The sequence below is a fragment of the Populus nigra genome, chromosome 19 (genome assembly GCF_951802175.1).
Source record: "Populus nigra chromosome 19, ddPopNigr1.1, whole genome shotgun sequence".
NCBI lineage: Eukaryota > Viridiplantae > Streptophyta > Magnoliopsida > Malpighiales > Salicaceae > Populus > Populus nigra.
In genome coordinates, this window is record NC_084870.1 from 12,462,884 (window position 1) to 12,480,084 (window position 17,201).

Consider the following 17,201-nt stretch of genomic DNA (forward strand, 5'->3'; position numbering starts at 1 on the left):
TTTATAATTGTCCCGGTTAGTTTATAAATTTACGAATTGACCCCATTCAAAAAATTTATTTGTTAACCGCCGTATGTAACATTTTGTTTGTGTTATGTCAGACCACAACTTGCGGACAAAGTTACTTTATGATATTGTAGTCTACGTTTTTTAAACAAATTTAATTTTTTTTAGTTTTGAATTAATTTTTTATATATATGCTAATATAAAAAATAAATTTTTTTAAAAAATAAAATGTGTATATATATATATATTATTTTGATATATTAAAAAAAACACTTTAAAAAATAATTCTCACCACTCTCTTAAATAGCACTAATCCAAAAATAAATTTACCTAGTGGATTAGTTTATTACTTATTAAAATAATTAGAATCAATTATTTTTATTAAATTTGCATTATATCATTTTTTTTGTTGATTCAATTGGATTTGATCAAGTGATTCGCGCGAGAAAAAATCTAATTAGATCAATTAATTTTTATCAAGTTAATATCTGATATCTTGTTAGATTCAACTAGAAATTTTTTCTGAATTAAGTTTTGAGTCTTAGATTTTTTACGTTAATTTACCAAGCTAGATCGTACAAGGTTTAACACCTATAATTTTGTTTTTTATTTTAGACATTAATGTCTTGGTAATACGATGAAAATACATGATATTGTTATTTTTAATTTAATATTAGACCCAAGTGTTTTTTATTACTGAATTGCACTGAGGTGTTTAATTTGATTTTTGCATGTAAAAATTTACTCAATTTGATAGTTTTTATCTACTTTTATATTTACTTTCATAGTTTATTCTTGTTTAAAGTCATGATATTTCTCAATTTGAAACTTATTATTTTTTGCTATGATATTTTTAGTTATGAGATTATTGTTAAGCATGACTGGATTAAAAAAAAACAATTATTTACATACATAATTTACCACCATGTGAATAATAGTTTTCACAAAAACAAGTGTGTTTTCATTATTTTATTTATTTTTGCTAAACAATTCATTTGTTTTATTCTTTTTCATTGTTTGATTTCGATAGTTCATACTATTGGATTTAATCCTTTCGGGCCTCTTGCTAACGATCTATTATTCCATGCCAGGTATCTGGGCTTTCCATGGTTGCAAGGCCGAAGTGTTTTTTCTTCCCTTAATTCAACCCATTGAATCTCTGTTTTAGCTTACCTTGTGACAGTGTAAGCAGAAGCAAAACATTTATATCACGAATAAGGCAATTTTGGACAGGTTTTTTTTTTAAAAAAAGAAAATTACCTCAATTAAGTTTATCAATTGTTTTTATTAAAAATCATCCCTATTTTCATAATTATAAGATTAGGTATAAGATCTAACCTTATTTAGACATGAGAATAAAGGATTCAAGACAGACAAAAAAGAATAAAGTTCAATTCGAAACAATTGCCATTGTACAGGACAAAAAAGAAACTGTTTGATTGCATCTCTACTTCCATTCATCAACGATTCAAGACAGACAAGAAAATAAAAGGAAGAAAATAAAGGAGATGATTGTTGATGAAAAAAAGACATGTGCAATAGTAATCTGTGGCACCCATGCAAAAGCCACTATAAACACAGCCAAGTGTTAAGCAATTGGGTAAAGGGCACATCAACACACAACAAGGCAACAACTAATAATGAGCTTCGCACATTTAGATATGGTAGGGTCATTTCATTTCCAGACCAGTTGACACGGGTCTCTGTCAAGCTCGAACGGCTAGCTGGTACTTTGGTAACATACACTACAACACTGCTGCATATCTGGCTCTCTGATCATGGCCTATGGTTCCTGGCTGAAGACAAAAGAGCCGTTGCTTTCTTCCCTCTTGGGGTATATCTTCTTCTTCCACTATCACATTCCAGCTAGCAGCAGCAGCCCTTCTGTTTCTAGTTGTAGTTTCGTCAATTGCTTGTGGAATAAGGCTATCGTCAATTATTAATTATTATCTGCTGTACACGTTGCACATGGCTCTTTGAGTTGTGGACCATCTATCCATTTTGCCAGCTTGTTTCTTTAACTTGCCCCAAGAATCATTGTGATCAGGCTCTGGTGGTTTGGTGGAAGAAATAAAGCTATGGATGGTGGTGAGAGATGATCTTGTTATCAAGGGCTATCATATTCTCAGCCTGTTTTTTTTGTCTCGATGTATTCTCAGGTTCCACGTTATCCATCTCAAGATTAAAAGATTGGTGTGAATTTACTCTATATATACGTTTTGGCTAGAATATTATGCTAATTTGCTTTGTAAAACTATTCCAGAATATAGTTTATATATATCTCAAGTCACATATTCATGATCCATTGCTATACATTTTCTATGTAAATGATCAAGTTTTACACAGATAAATAATTAATTAAATGATCAAGCTTTTTAGAAGAATACAGGTAAGAATATATATGAAAAAAATGATACTAAAAATGTGTGTCGATGTTTGACTCGATGAGGATTTGTGGGTGGACATATAATTATGAGGTTGATAAACACATATATACTATAAATTGCATGGTGGCATGTGTGATGATTTTTGAGCTCCAACTTGGTAAACGGATCTGTTTTCTATATTATTATTTTTTATGAAAATTATTTTATCACGTAAACTCTCTAGTATGGTAATAACATGTGAAACGACCAAAATCCCCCCCACAATAACACATTAAAAAAAAAACAACAACTAATGTTACCTTTACTTTTTTTTGGTTCAGCAGATATTGAAATCAAATCTTCTTCTGGGTCATCCATAATAATTTAAAATAATTTAGTTTTTTTACTATACTTTTCACGCACAAGGCCACACCACTGACGATTCTCTGAGGAAAAGAGCCTTTTCTTCTGGAAGCAGCAGATTAGGGAGAAGAACTTCGATTGCTCCATGTTCAATTGTCTTTTTCAAGGAACATTCAATGTCACCCTCGCGACTGGTATTTAATACCAAAATAAAAAGCCTCAAATCTTATTGGCTTTGAGATTTCAATCCATGCCAATTTCCGTGATACCCTTTTCTTTTGTCACCGGAAAACTATGCTGGACTTCACCACCCACAAGAGGCGGCACTTCCTTCATTAATTATAGGGATTTTCTACCTGTCCTTTTCCCCCTACTAATCGGGTGAAAAAAGAGTTTATGCTGGCATGCAAGGAATTAGTTATCTTCTCCCTCTTTTTTATGATTCAAATTTCGATACTGTTTACTTGTTATTTCCAAGTAGAGGAGATAAAAAAATATATAAAAAAAAGCATATGTTTTTATTTTTTTTATACTTGTTTCTTTTATCCTAAAACACCGGTGAAAATTTTATGATGTGCTATTATTTATTTATTTATTTATTTATACGTGTATGGTTATTTTGTACTACCAATCATTTACTTGTGCGTGGTTGGCAGAATTTAGCGTTGCAGCTAAAAGAGACCGGTGGAAAGGAAGAAATTCAATTATTTGTCAAAGTTGATGGAAATTAATTAGAGTATGCATTGATTCGATCCATATCTAACGTTAATCAATATCTCTTTTAGCAAATGCAGCATGCTTTGCTTAATTCTGACTCGTGAAACTCCACGTCATGATTCGTAAATTGAGGCTTTGAAGGGGCAAGTTAATTAATACCACAATATTAGACTTCAATCACACTTCCATGTATTGACAATAAAATTAATACATGTTTATCAATATTTCACACAATCAGATATCCTTACCATTAATATCCTCATAATACCCAAATCAGTCAATATTATCTTTGATAATTTTTATTTATTTTGATTTTTAAAAAGAATTTACATAATAACTTCAACTTATTTAGAATTCAAGTTGGATTTGATTTTAAATTGTTTTTTTTATTTTAATTTTTAAAAAGAATTTACAGAATAATGTCATTTTATAAGTTATAAATTATTATTTTAATATATCTTTTAAATAAAAATATTTTAAAAAACGATATATCCTTAATCAAATCCCGGAGGCAAGTCTTGTACCCATGACTTTGACTACGTGGCTACTGTTACTTCAGTTACTACCACTTAACTAGGAAGTCTTCATTATTCAACAAAGTTGTTGGGGAATGACTTTGATTAGAACTTGAAATTGCCTGAAACACACGCAATGATTTAAATTAAAACAAAATCATGCAACGGCTAATTAAAAGCCCTCCACGAGTCCTAACATTTTTATTACATCACCTCCTGTAATCTCGCATAAGAGACCAAACACACAAATAAACAAATAAATAAACAAAACCAAACAACAAATAGCTGACGCGGTTTTATCTCCTTCACCACCACTTGCTTTTTTAGCTGTCTTCCTTTCTCTCTCTAAAGAAGCTTCAGTTTCTCTCTCTAAAAAGAGACACAACCTTTATCTCTAAAACCCTACTAAACACTCAAAACCCTTGCAACCCATTTCAGATCTACAATACATTTTATCCCTGTGCTATGCGATTTCGAGAGAGATTAAGAAGTTGAAGTGTTAAGGATAGAAATGTCTAACTCCGACCCGAAAGCCCGACCCATACCAGGGAAAAGGCCACCAGCTCCGGAATCTGCCGCAATGCCGCCGTCTTCATGGGCTAAAAAAACTGGTTTCAGGCCCAAATTTTCTGGTGAGACCAATGCAAGTGATTCTGGACAGATTTCACTCCCTCCGAGGCCAAAAGAGCAACGGGATGCCCAACCGGATCTTGAAGCGGGTCGGGTCAAGGCAACACCACCACAGCCACTACCAGTGCCGCCACCGCCTGCAGTGAATGGGGCTGACACGGTGGTGGCTTTCCCAGCAGAGAATAAGGATCAGACGGTGGTGAAGAGGAGGAGGGACTCTGATGGTGGTAGTGGGGGAGCAAAGAAGGATGGTTCCGGTCACGGGGCAAATGGGGCGGGTACTAATGGGCCACCGTCGGGACCGAGAAGAGCAACGGCGAGGAACGAGGAAGTGATTGACGTGGAGGATGATGGCTTTGCTGGAGGGAGACACACACACATGAAGTATGAGTTAAGAGACACTCCCGGTCTTGGTGAGTGTTTTTTTCCCCGACTGATTGGTTTACATACTGACTTTAGTTGCTTCTTAATTGGTAACAATGATGTTTGAGGGAAGTGGAAGTAGCGTGCTTTTGTTGTTTTGTAATTGGTAATTTGAACCGGGTTTTATTTGGTTTCATAGTTTGAATGATTCCTTTTGGATTTTTTGCTAGTTTGGATTAAGTTTTCGTAGGTTATTAGGTTTTGCGAGTAAAACAAAGTGTTTTTAATTCATTTTTAGCAATGTTTTTAAATTGGGTTGTGCTGATTTTGAGCGTGGAGGTTTGACTTCGTTAGGAATTGCAAGTAAACAAAATATTGTATTGGCTTGCTGGTAGTCTGAAATTATTGGGTGATTCTTTGAACGGATATATGATGTATGGGGCTTGTTTATTTATTGGTGACGGTTAGATACTATGGGGCAATAAAAAATGCCACCTTTTCTGTTGATTTTAGTTGTCATTTTAAAGTATTCATGATTTGTTTTTGGTATAATGCTTCAGGTTCTTTTTGTTTACTGGATATGATGGAAGAACTCTTTTTGTTGTTGGATTTGTTGGAAATTTAGAAGAGTTTTGATTTTTGGTTTGATATTTGAAGTTTTTGTTGTTTATTGATTCAAAGTATAGATTGTAATGGTTAACATGTGTTTTTTAATCGGTTTTTGTGGTTAGTTTTATTGGCTTATGGTTTTGTGTAATGTTTCAGTTCCCATTGGTCTATATGGGTTCCAGCATTACCTTTCAATGTTAGGTTCATTGATTCTCATTCCACTTGTCATAGTTCCTGCAATGGGTGGCACTTATGTGAGTAGTAGTGAATTATTTATTTAGACTTGTTATGATTCTCATAGTCTGGTAGAAAATATATTGTGATTAGCTTTATCTGATTTGATCTAGTTGGTGTAGGAGGATACTTCAACGGTGGTGTCAACAGTGCTCTTTGTTTCAGGAGTCACCACGCTGTTGCATACATCATTTGGGTCAAGATTGCCTCTGATACAAGGCCCATCATTTGTTTACCTTGCTCCAGCACTGGCAATAATCAATTCCCCAGAGTTTCAAGGACTAAATGGAAATGTATGTTCCTCTGTTCATTTTATGTTTACTTGAGATATACAGGTTAGTGGTTGTCTTTTTTGTGTTTGTCACCAGGCAACTGGGATAAAAAAGTGAGCTTGCTGTGTTGTGCTTTCATACCCAAACACATGCCTCTTCTACATGAGGCTGATGTTTGTTACGAATTTCATCTTTTAATTAATTTGAATAATTAGGACTCTTTGATGTGGAAAGCAGCCCGTTCACCTTTTACCATTCCATGCACCACGTTTACTTTTATTTATCTTCCATCATTCTCAGAAATGGTTTTAGTTATTTAGAGTATTCATCAGCTTGCGATTTTGAGAAAAAAGCAGTAGAATGCAGATGCCTGATGCTTTATCAAATCAGTTTTCCAACTAGCCTCCAACACTCTATGTTAACTACATTAAACAGTAATCTGATAATATGAATTTACTTGGTGGAATCATACACTAGAATCTAGATATCATATAGGAACCGTTGCATGGCAGAGTTCTATGGCATATATATACATACACATAGGAAGATAAATGTTGTTCTGAGATTTAAGTTCCATATGGTTGTAAACAAAGAAATAACAGATTACCTGCATAATTTTATCGTAATTTTGGCTACTGAGAAATTCATGTTCCAACAAGATTTGTAAAAAAATATTCCTTTGCAGAATTTCAAGCATATAATGAAGGAGCTACAAGGAGCTATCATTATAGCTTCAGCTTTTCAAACAATACTTGGATATAGTGGACTGATGTCAGTTCTTTTGAGGTACATTTTCAGCATCTTTATTATTTTGCACTTTTTAACTTAGTCACTTCACCTTCACATCTTTGTATTCCGTCTAGAGAGCTACTCTAGGTTGAGTGGATTGAATTACATTGTTTCATAATTGTATCATAATAATTGCTTAAATATGAAGTGGAGTCAATTTGTTGTTGGCAATTGATGTAGGACAGATAAACCATTGGGAAACATTGGCTGTCATTTAGAGTTTCATTAAGTATACCCTTCTTTTACATCCTGTTACCTTGTGAGTAAAATAGAAATTCATTCTTTATCTATGCATCAATTTTCAATTTTTTTCTAAAGGGTCAAATTCTTGCAATACTACCCTAAATTTTTTTACAGTTTCAATATTGCCCATCCATTAACTTTTCTTAATGTCTGTTATGGAAACCAAAAACATGGGTGTTCAAGTCATGTGAATCCTCTTCTTTCCAACAGGCTAATAGTATACGCAGTAATTTGCAACTTACTGCAATATAGTTTTATCCGAGCTTTTAAATTGAAAACTTCCAAATAAGTCTCTAACCAACACACCTTTATGCCACTTTTTTCAGTATCACATCCTTGCTCCAATCCCACATCGGATAGGATTGAGGGCATGTGAGCACCTGAGTAGTGCACTACTAATAACTTGAAGTTTAAGCTTTTGGACCTTGTGAGGATAAGGCCCAATCCATCATGCTATGTCGGGTCAATGACTACTTGGGGTGTTACCACCTTATTAGCTGCCACAATTAAATTATTTATTTCAGTTTGTTCAAATCATATTTTGATTTTTGTTTTCTTTAGGTTTGAGATTTTTTTTTCTTATAGGATAACATGATATGTGATGATATGTATTTTCCAAGAATGAGAAAGTTCATTTTGCATGTTAAGAATGTATCCAAGTCAGGCTTTTGCAGAAGATGTGCAGTAACTCAACCTCTGTTTGTCTCTGTTTAATTTTCAGGTTGATCAATCCAGTGGTTGTTGCCCCAACTATTGCTGCTGTTGGACTTTCTTTTTATAGTTATGGTTTTCCACGAGTTGGTACCTGTCTTGAGATTGGTGTGGTGCAGATATTGCTGGTTATTATGTTTTCTCTTGTAAGTGTGGTGAAGTTAAATTTTTCCTTGAATTATTATTCAGTTTCAATTTCTTTTAATTTAATTAAAAGAACCTTCATAAGATATCTGTTTTCAGTTGTGTGCCAAAACAACTAAAATAATGTTTTCTGTACTTTCTGCAGTACCTGCGTAAGATATCTGTTTTTGGTCATCGCATATTTCTAATTTATGCGGTAAGTTTTCTGCTGTGTTAGCTTTCCATCAATATGTTTAGTTGCTGCTGCCTTGCCCCTCCTCGCTTTTCCCATCATTCTGTTATTGTTGATTTTCCATTGTATATAATGTAAGGTTTGTTAGAGCTTGCCCAAATTACAAAATTTCTGGTGTGAGACTATGTGCAACTTATCAGCCACTACGATGAGGTCCTCTTCCACAAGCAGCAATAGACTTCTCAGTCTAAACCACTCACTTCTTGGCCCAATCCAACAGCACTGACAAAATAGAAGAAACAAAATGGGCGTTGGATAAGTTCAAACCAATGCTAAGCTTTAATATTGTTGACACAGTATTTCAGTGCTCAAACCACACTGGCCTTCTGGTTGTGGTCTGAGTATTGGTGGTGGGGTTGAGGTGCACATGAGGGAGAGTATTAAGTTGAACATTGCACCCTGCTGTAGCAACTTAAACTATTGGACCATTACACTGTTAAAAATTATGTGCAGTTTGTGAGATAATGAGGTTATCACTTTTTCAATCCCAGGTTCCATTGGGTCTAGCAATCACATGGGCGGCTGCTTTCCTTCTTACTGAAGCAGGAGTCTATAGTTACAAAGGTTGTGATGCAAACGTTCCAGCATCAAACATTATATCTGACCACTGCAGAAAGCATGTTTCCAGGATAAAGCACTGTCGAGTTGATACTTCCCATGCACTGAAATCTTCCCCATGGTTTAGGTTTCCTTATCCATTACAATGGGGTACTCCTGTTTTTGAGTGGAAAATGGCTCTCGTTATGTGCGCGGTGTCCATCATCTCATCTGTAGATTCGGTTAGTTTCCCTTCAATGTCATGATTGACACCTCTCTTGGAGATTAAGATTTTCTAACAATCTAATTTCCTATACGCCATTCATTTTTTTTGTTTTACTTTTAAGTTGCAGTCATTCATGTATTGATCATTATTATAAAAGATCCTTGATTTTCCACACGCATAAAAACCCAAATGTTTTAGTTTAAATAAATAAATGAAATATTATTGTTGGATTTTGCCCTAATTTACCGGGGAAAAAAGGGAAAAGAGGAAGTAAAATTCTGAATAAGCTGGTTGAATTGGTGAAATGTCTGAAGCTTGCTTGAGAAGCTAATACTAATCATGTTATACATTCACTTGGATCATTTTCTAAGCGTCAATCCAACTAAAGAGATCGTGGTTGTCTAAATTAGGATCATAAGATATCTCATTTTAAAGTTGTGGAAATCGCTAAAAGTAATTTAGTAGGTGTCTAAATAGTACTTTGTGAATTTGCTAAACTTCATATCAATAGATATTAATGACAATGACCCTAACAACTTTGGCTAATAGAGTGTTCTCTTTAATATTTATATATTTTGACCGGTACTGGCCAATAGAGAGTTAACCCATATTTGATTCATTTATATTTAGTTCTCGTAAAGATCCATGTCTAACTATATGTTAGCTAATATTTGTTAAAACAGCTGTTGGATTTTATAAAGAAAAGTTGCATTTATTACAATTGCAAATTTCTACTTCCAAGAAGTATTGTGGGGTGTGCGTGTTTCTGAATTTATTCATTCATAAATGATTTTTTTCTTAAAGTTCTCTAGGAGAGTGCTTGTGTCCAGAAAAACATAAAATTTATATGTTGTGCTTATTGAAGTTTAGAGACATTGACATGTGGTCTCATGATTATAAAGTAAAAACATATATCCCTTTGGAAGTAATGCCCACATACATGGAAAAAAAAAGGCATTTATTATAAAGCTGCTAATATGATCTATTAAGAATTAAATGACTATATTCCTTATTTGGAAGTAATGCCCACATACATGAAAAAAAATAAGCATTTATTGTTGTATAAAGCTGCTAATATGATCTATTAAGAATTAAATGACTATATTCCTTATTTGGATTTGGGTTTGAACCAGGTTGGCTCATATCATGCATCGTCATTGTTGGCGGCCTCTAGGCCTCCAACCCCAGGGGTTGTTAGTCGGGGGATTGGTCTTGAAGGCCTTTGTAGTGTCTTGGCTGGTCTATGGGGTACTGGAACTGGTTCTACTACTATAACTGAGAATGTGCACACTATTGCTGTGACTAAAATGGGGAGCCGCAGAGCAGTTGAATTAGGTGCCTGTGCTTTGATCCTCTTATCCCTTATAGGTAAGTCTTAAAGCTTACTGTTCACAGCTTCATTAATCAAAGCATGCGTTAGTTCAGATTTTTCCTGTAACTATTGCAATGTTTTCCTTATAACATGTTCATTGTATGTTTTGTATGGATTGTTTGATTAACTATGATGGCGGGCCTTTTCCATTTGGTGTGTCCAGGATGTTTTGCGGAACAGTCAGCTCAAAATGTGTATTTGAGTGGTTTGTGGTTATGTCTATCATTCTGCAATTCTTACCTGTGTTGTTTTAACATGCTGCAATCTTTGGCCTGCATTTACCTTGTAATGAAACCAAAAGGTCATTTAGTTCATCACCATGTCCTCTGCGATTGCAGTAGCTGTTAAAGTTGTGCCAGATAATTGTTGCAATCTTGAGGAACTTCTTGAAAGAAAGAAAAGGAAGAAGACAAATTGCTTGCACCACATGCATGTTATAGAGTGCCCATGGCAAGCTATGTGGCACATTTTGCTTTAACTAAAAGGTTTTTGTTTTATTTATTTATTTATTATTGAATGGTAAAAGCATTAGAATTTAGAAGCTTATGGCACTTGATCCAGTTCAGAGGCTCACAGTTTCTTTTCTAATCTTCTTATTATTGTTCTGTACTAGTACTTGTATATCATAACTTTGCTATTCAAACAGGTAAAGCATTTGTACTAGTACTTATATATCATAACTTTGCTATTCAAACAGGTAAAGTTGGAGGATTTATTGCCTCAATTCCTGAAGTCATGGTTGCTGCTCTCCTTTGCTTCATGTGGGCAATGCTTGCAGCATTGGGATTATCAAACCTGCGTTATAGTGAGGCGGGAAGCTCCCGGAATATCATCATAGTTGGTTTATCATTGTTTTTCTCCCTTTCAGTACCATCATACTTTCAGCAATATGGCATCTCTCCAAATACAAACTTGTCTGTCCCGAGTTATTTACAGCCATACATTGTGGCCACACACGGACCATTCCGCAGCAAATATGGAGGGGTATGCATCTTGTTAACTTCTATTCTTTATTAATTTTTTTGGTTTGCATGCTAAACTCATCTAGACAATTTCCTAGCAAATGCTGTGCCTTTATTCTCTATTAAAATTTTGGCGTGTTATTGGTTGGTAGCAAAATCACAAAACTAAAAACTTAGAAACATAAATTAGAATTACTTTCTGTGTTTCTGGCCAATTAAAATGTGTTGAAGCATTATTGCATCTATCCTCAAATCATTCATCATGACGGTGTCTAGGGTGGCCAGTACCTTCAGAGGTCAAGGTTGTTCGGATAGATGCTTATACTATTATTATCTACACGATATCTCAAAGATCCATTATTCTATGTAATTGTTATCTTTTAATTAGTGCATTTTCATTTAGCACTTCCTTTCATCTCAAAACCACAAATTGTTGGGCTCACCAACCCATTCTGAAAGCAAGCCTGAGATCCCGACTTCCCATGTTTCAATTCCTGTTTTATTGAAAGTCTCTGGTGACCCTTGTGCTTCAAACCTGATCTTTCCTACGAGACCATGTCTCTCATAAAAGTAAATTACCTTTGTGACATCATCGCAGATTCTCTTGACAGTTCTGATAATCATGTTTTTTTTTCCTTGCAGTTGAACTATTTTTTGAACACAGTACTATCCTTAAATATGGTGATCGCGTTCCTTGTTGCTGTTATCCTGGACAACACTGTGCCTGGCAGTCAACAAGAGCGCGGAGTCTATGTATGGTCTGAAACCGAGGTAGCAAGAAGGGAGCCTGCCATTACGAAAGACTATGAATTGCCCTTCAGAGTTGGCCGGATTTTCAGATGGGTAAAATGGGTTGGACTGTGAGACACAAGGCTTTATAGCTGTGACGTTGGCCACTGTCCCATTGTCAAAAGCTCATCAGTGGCAGCCCTCCAGATGGGATGATTGATGGATCTGCCTTGTGATTCTAAATGAAAGTCCCTTTAGGCTCAAATTGGTATATAGCAGGCAACAGACTGATTTTTCTTACACGGCTGAGCCTTCGTGGGTCTTATAGAGATGAGTTATTTGTGTACATTTGAGGATCCAGAGGGATCTCCTTGTGCTGTAACTTGAAATTATCAATGATGTATCTAGTTTTGAATCATTGCCATTGAAATTTGTCTTAGAGGGACTTCTTATGTTTGAGAAAACATTGATAATCCACCCTCATTATGTATATTTTATCCAATTATATTTCAATCACCTTCTTCTTCGAGTGCTGGATTTGAGATTATATACATCATATTTTTTTTTCCTGCCTTTAAGGTATAAGTTTCACAGCTGCGTCGTCAAGACTGCAAAAGCTTTGCATAATCTGTGTTGACGTTTCTGAAAAATTAGTCTCTGCCTGTCTGGTTCAATTATTTGTCTCTGTCTGGCTTTTTCTTGTTTGTATAATTATCCTTCGAACATTTAATTTCTATGAGATTTTGTAGCTAATTATATTTTCTTCGTTGAATACTTTTTATATTAATTAACAAATACTTCAAAACTCGTTGGTCATTAACTGTAGCTCAATTCATTCATAGTGAAATGTGTGATTTGTTATAGTAAAATAATTATTTTACTTTTTTATTTATTAATCTATGAGGCTTAGCTTGAAGGTAGGATAGTAGTTTTCATGTGTTATAATAAGATTACTATTTTATCCTTCACTTTTTTATTTTTATGTGTCTTTTCACTTTTTAACATGGTAAAAATACTTGTTTAACCTCAAAATCAATAAAATTTAACAAAGTTATTCAAGGACTTTTTTGATTTTTCATAAGCTTCTTAACAGTAAAAAAAATTTCTTCACTCCCAAATCAAAAAATTAGCGTCTTGCTGGTGAGGGCTTCTTTGGTTTTTTTATTGTCATTGTACTGTATAAATACGAACTTAACCTTGAATGAGATAAAAAAGACACTTTGCATGTTGGGGTATTTTTATACTTTCATATGAATATTTTCTATAATTGCAAAAGTTGTATTTTAATATTTTTCATGTTGTTTATTAATTTTTAAATGGGAAAAGGTGTTGGCGCATGTATTGTATGTGTCAACACGTGGGTGGCGTTTGTGTCATTAAAACGGCGTGTTTGGCGCCACCAGGTGGTCAAATCTGGCTTTCTGCAGTCTCTATAAATGCTTCATCCTATCCATTTGGAGTGACATGTGGTAGCTAAAGGTGGTCGAATTGTTGTTGGCAGTTATTTTTTTTTTCCCTTTCTTTTTTCTCTCTTTACCGCTAAAGAACACCATTATCCTCTTTGTTCGTTTTTTTTTTTATCAATTTCAGTCTTTATTATTTTAATTTCTTATTTCATTCTTATTTTTTTTATAAAATATTTTTAATTTTGCAATTTAGTCCTTCAATTACACTTTCTCATATGTTTTATTTTTAATTTTAGTCCTCATTCTTATTCTTTTTATAGTTTCAATCCTCATTCTTTTAATTTCTTATTTCTTATTCCTTTTAAAGATGTTTTTAGTTTTTTAATTTATCGCTTCAATTATAATTTATCATCTGTTTTGTTTTTAATTTCAATTCTCATTCTTTTAAATTTTTTTTTATCTCTTCTTATGCCTCCTATATAATTTTTTTTTTAATTTAGTTCTTTAATTACAATTTTTCAAACGTTTCGTTTTTCCTTTTGGTTCTTATTTTTTAAAATTTTAGTTTTTTTTCTTTGCCCTTTTGTTGAAGTATTTTTTGCTTTCAATTTCATCCTTCAATCAAAGTTTTTTTTGTTTTATTTTTTCTAATTTAGCCCTTATTCTTTTAATTTGTTTTTTTTTTATTAAAGTTATTTTTCAATTCAATTTAACCTTCTAACTAAAAATTTTTATTTTCCCTCTAATTATTTTTTTTCACCCTTAATTTTTTAGATTCTTTAGTGTAATTTTTTTTTCAAGTTTATCTTTTAACATTTGGTTTGTTTAAGATTCTAATTCATGCAATCTTATTATTTTGTATTAATTTTTTATGGGTTTATATAAAAAATACATTGAAGAAGCATATATACTTAATTTTAAAAAAAAAAATTATAACAAAAGCGCGAGTTAAATGACTAGATAAATTCTACAACCTGTGCCTCCCTCTCTACAATATTGATTAACACGCACAATGGGCTAAATTTTGTCTAATGTTTCAATTTTCCTTTTTCTGAGCAATTTTTTTAATTTAAAAGTCTACAATGAAACCCAAATCCTTTGCCAAACTTGAAATAAAAAATGGTCCTCGCACGACCTGGTCTGAATGTTCTTGCAAGTGACCATCGCATCCAGGTTTGACCTTGAAATCTAACTGATGGTATTTGTATTTATAAATTATGTCATGCATTGGCACCAACAAAGCTGGAATAGCTCAGTTGGCTAGAGCGTGTGGCTGTTAACCACAAGGTCGGAGGTTCAAGCCCTCCTTCTAGCGCCTTGGATATTGTTTTCACTTTTTTTTATATATTTTCTTCGTACTAAAGAGGAGCAGAAATCACACTTACAAAAGCAGGAACAAAGGACATTGTTTCCTAGCAAAGTTTTGCTACAGCATGGTGTTTACATTTACAATGTAATTCAGCTCTGTATACGCTAGTTTTTTGTTTTTAGATACGTAAAAATGAGTTTCATTTAAAAAATATTAAATTGAATTTTTTTTTTAATATTTTTCTATAACTTTAATGTGCTATATATGTCAAATATTTTTTAAAAAATACTCTACAAACACAAATTATCCCAGTGCTTAGTGCTAGCTATAATGTCTCAGTCTCGCCTCAATTGCTTCCTCCTGCTCCTCTACTTTTAAAGCCCGCTCGATCTCATTTCAAGGACCACCTCTCTGTTGTTCCCTTCATAGCCAGAAGCTATATATATATATATATATATATATATATATATGATTTCCAGTAGATTGAGACTCAAGAGAGGTTTGATTATACCAAGGCTTACTAAAATGTCTGAAACGTTACTCGTGATTAGGGTTGCTACGATCAGTTTGACATCAAGAGATATTTTTCCTGAAAATTCCATTGCTAACTGCAAGTCCTCTCTCGTTATTAGTACATTTGACAATAAACTCAAATAAGATATAATCATTGGACCGGATTTAAATTCTATTAAATCACCAGAGGATTTAATAAACTCAAATAAGTTCTTACAGGGATCGGGCAGCTTTAAATATGCTCAGAAATTACCTTTTATTTTTTTTAATTAAATCTTTGTAGTTAATTTCTTTTAATTCAATAAAATTGCTATAGTTATCAACCCGAATTATTAAATTTATTATACATTAATTAATGAAGCTAGTACTGACATATTGAATGTATGAATTATATTCCTGACATATTGAATAAATTCTTATGGGTTATTGAATAAATTCAAATAATGAAGCTACACACGAACCCAATGTATGAATCATATTCCTGACATATTGAAGTGGAAATTCTTATGGGTGTGTTTATTAATCAGATACATAAAGTCAGTTAAAAATTAAGCATAGATAGGTCAAATGTTAAGTATGATAAAAATAATTATAATTAGTTAAGATCAGAAATGCCCTCAAATTAGATCAAAAAAATTGTTATTTTTGCTGCATTAATTATCTGTTTAGTTAATTTGGAATTTTAACTATTTAACTTACTTGATTTTGGATTATTTTGGTAGGTTAATTTTTACTATTATATAAACAATGGATGTTTTTTTATTCATTAGAATTTATGAAATAAAAACATTTCTAAATGCATATAAGGCTATAACCTTAGAATTTAAAAACCTTAATTTTATTTTTTTTACTATACAAAACATTGGCTTATGTCATGTTCCATTTTTAACCTCATCGTCTCAACATTTTGTCTTTTTTTAAAAAAATCTTTTCAGCGAAACTTGGCCAGCTTATTGGAGGTTATGACCATTTCATTTTAATATTTTTACATTTTTAATATAAATTCAAGCTTTAAAAAATAAAAATAGAAAAAATATATAGTCGGAAAAAAAAAACAAGTGAAGGAGAAAAGATGTAAAAAGCAAAACACAAAAAAAGAAGAAGAAGAAAAGAGAATAAGAAGGAATTTAACAAAAAAAAGTGAAAAAAAAAGGAGAAGAAATTAACTACAACTAAAAGGGATCAATGTTTTAGTATAGAGTAAATTACTATGAATTGTGAGTGTTTTTATTGTGAATTGCATTATTTGGTACTATAGAGTGAATTACGGTAGATTATGAGTGATTTTACTGTGAATTGCACTGTTTGGTGGGGTATGATGAGGCTACAGACGCCTAACTGCATACCTGTTTTCCTAGGTCTACAGACCTTGCAATGAAAAATAACAAATTTGTTTGGTGGGGCAAATTATCCCTTGGACTCGACCCGTTGCCAAGTCCATGTTTTTCTTAGCTTCCAGGTCTATGTGTCTCTTGAACTTGCTCAACTTTATCAAAGTTCAGGTGCCTTGAATTACGCTACTTGCCAAGTCCAATAACTTTGGACTTGATTGCTGCCATATCTACTAGTAGTGGTTCTGACATGCATGTTGGACCGCCACTATCTTGGACTTAGGCCACTAAAAAACACATAGATTTAATTTGAAAATTAAAATCAATTATTATCAATATTATTTTTATAATAATTAAAATTATTAATATAACCATTAATAAATTTGAAAGAAATACCATTAATGGTTTCATTTGAAAGGTGAAATTAAAAACTATTATTATTATTATTATTATTATTATTATTATCATCATCATCATCATCAGTAAATAAAAAAAACTATTATTACTATAAAATAAAAACATAAATATTTTTTAAAAAGATTAAAAAATATAAGAACATGGATAGATAAGTTAAATATTATTATTTGTATTATAGTTGATATTGTTACTATAATAATTAATA

The 17,201-nt window shown here is 32.8% G+C and overlaps 1 protein-coding gene and 1 non-coding gene across 2 annotated transcripts; both read left to right on the forward strand.

Moving 5' to 3' along the window:
• Window positions 1-4,218: 4,218 nt before the first annotated feature.
• On the forward strand, window positions 4,219-12,549 carry LOC133680062 (nucleobase-ascorbate transporter 12). Its single transcript, XM_062102866.1, has 10 exons — window positions 4,219-5,010; window positions 5,726-5,823; window positions 5,926-6,096; window positions 6,761-6,861; window positions 7,829-7,964; window positions 8,108-8,158; window positions 8,686-8,973; window positions 10,091-10,325; window positions 11,027-11,313; window positions 11,934-12,549. The coding sequence occupies exons 1-10, from the start codon at window positions 4,479-4,481 to the stop codon at window positions 12,153-12,155; spliced, it is 2,121 nt and encodes a 706-aa protein (XP_061958850.1). The 5' UTR covers window positions 4,219-4,478; the 3' UTR covers window positions 12,156-12,549.
• Window positions 12,550-14,667: 2,118 nt separating this feature from the next.
• Window positions 14,668-14,741, forward strand: TRNAN-GUU (transfer RNA asparagine (anticodon GUU)). The gene has a single exon. It is a non-coding gene; the product is annotated as a tRNA-Asn (tRNA).
• Window positions 14,742-17,201: the final 2,460 nt, after the last annotated feature.

What these genes read in the sequence shown, in the direction of transcription:
- LOC133680062 (XM_062102866.1), top strand. Translation starts at nt 4,479, where the DNA reads ATGTCTAACTCCGACCCGAAAGCCCGACCCATACCAGGGAAAAGGCCA. An exon ending in AAGAGACACTCCCGGTCTTG is followed by an intron (nt 5,011 to 5,725) that starts GTGAGTGTTTTT and finishes GTAATGTTTCAG; the next exon opens with TTCCCATTGGTCTATATGGG. An exon ending in CTGCAATGGGTGGCACTTAT is followed by an intron (nt 5,824 to 5,925) that starts GTGAGTAGTAGT and finishes TAGTTGGTGTAG; the next exon opens with GAGGATACTTCAACGGTGGT.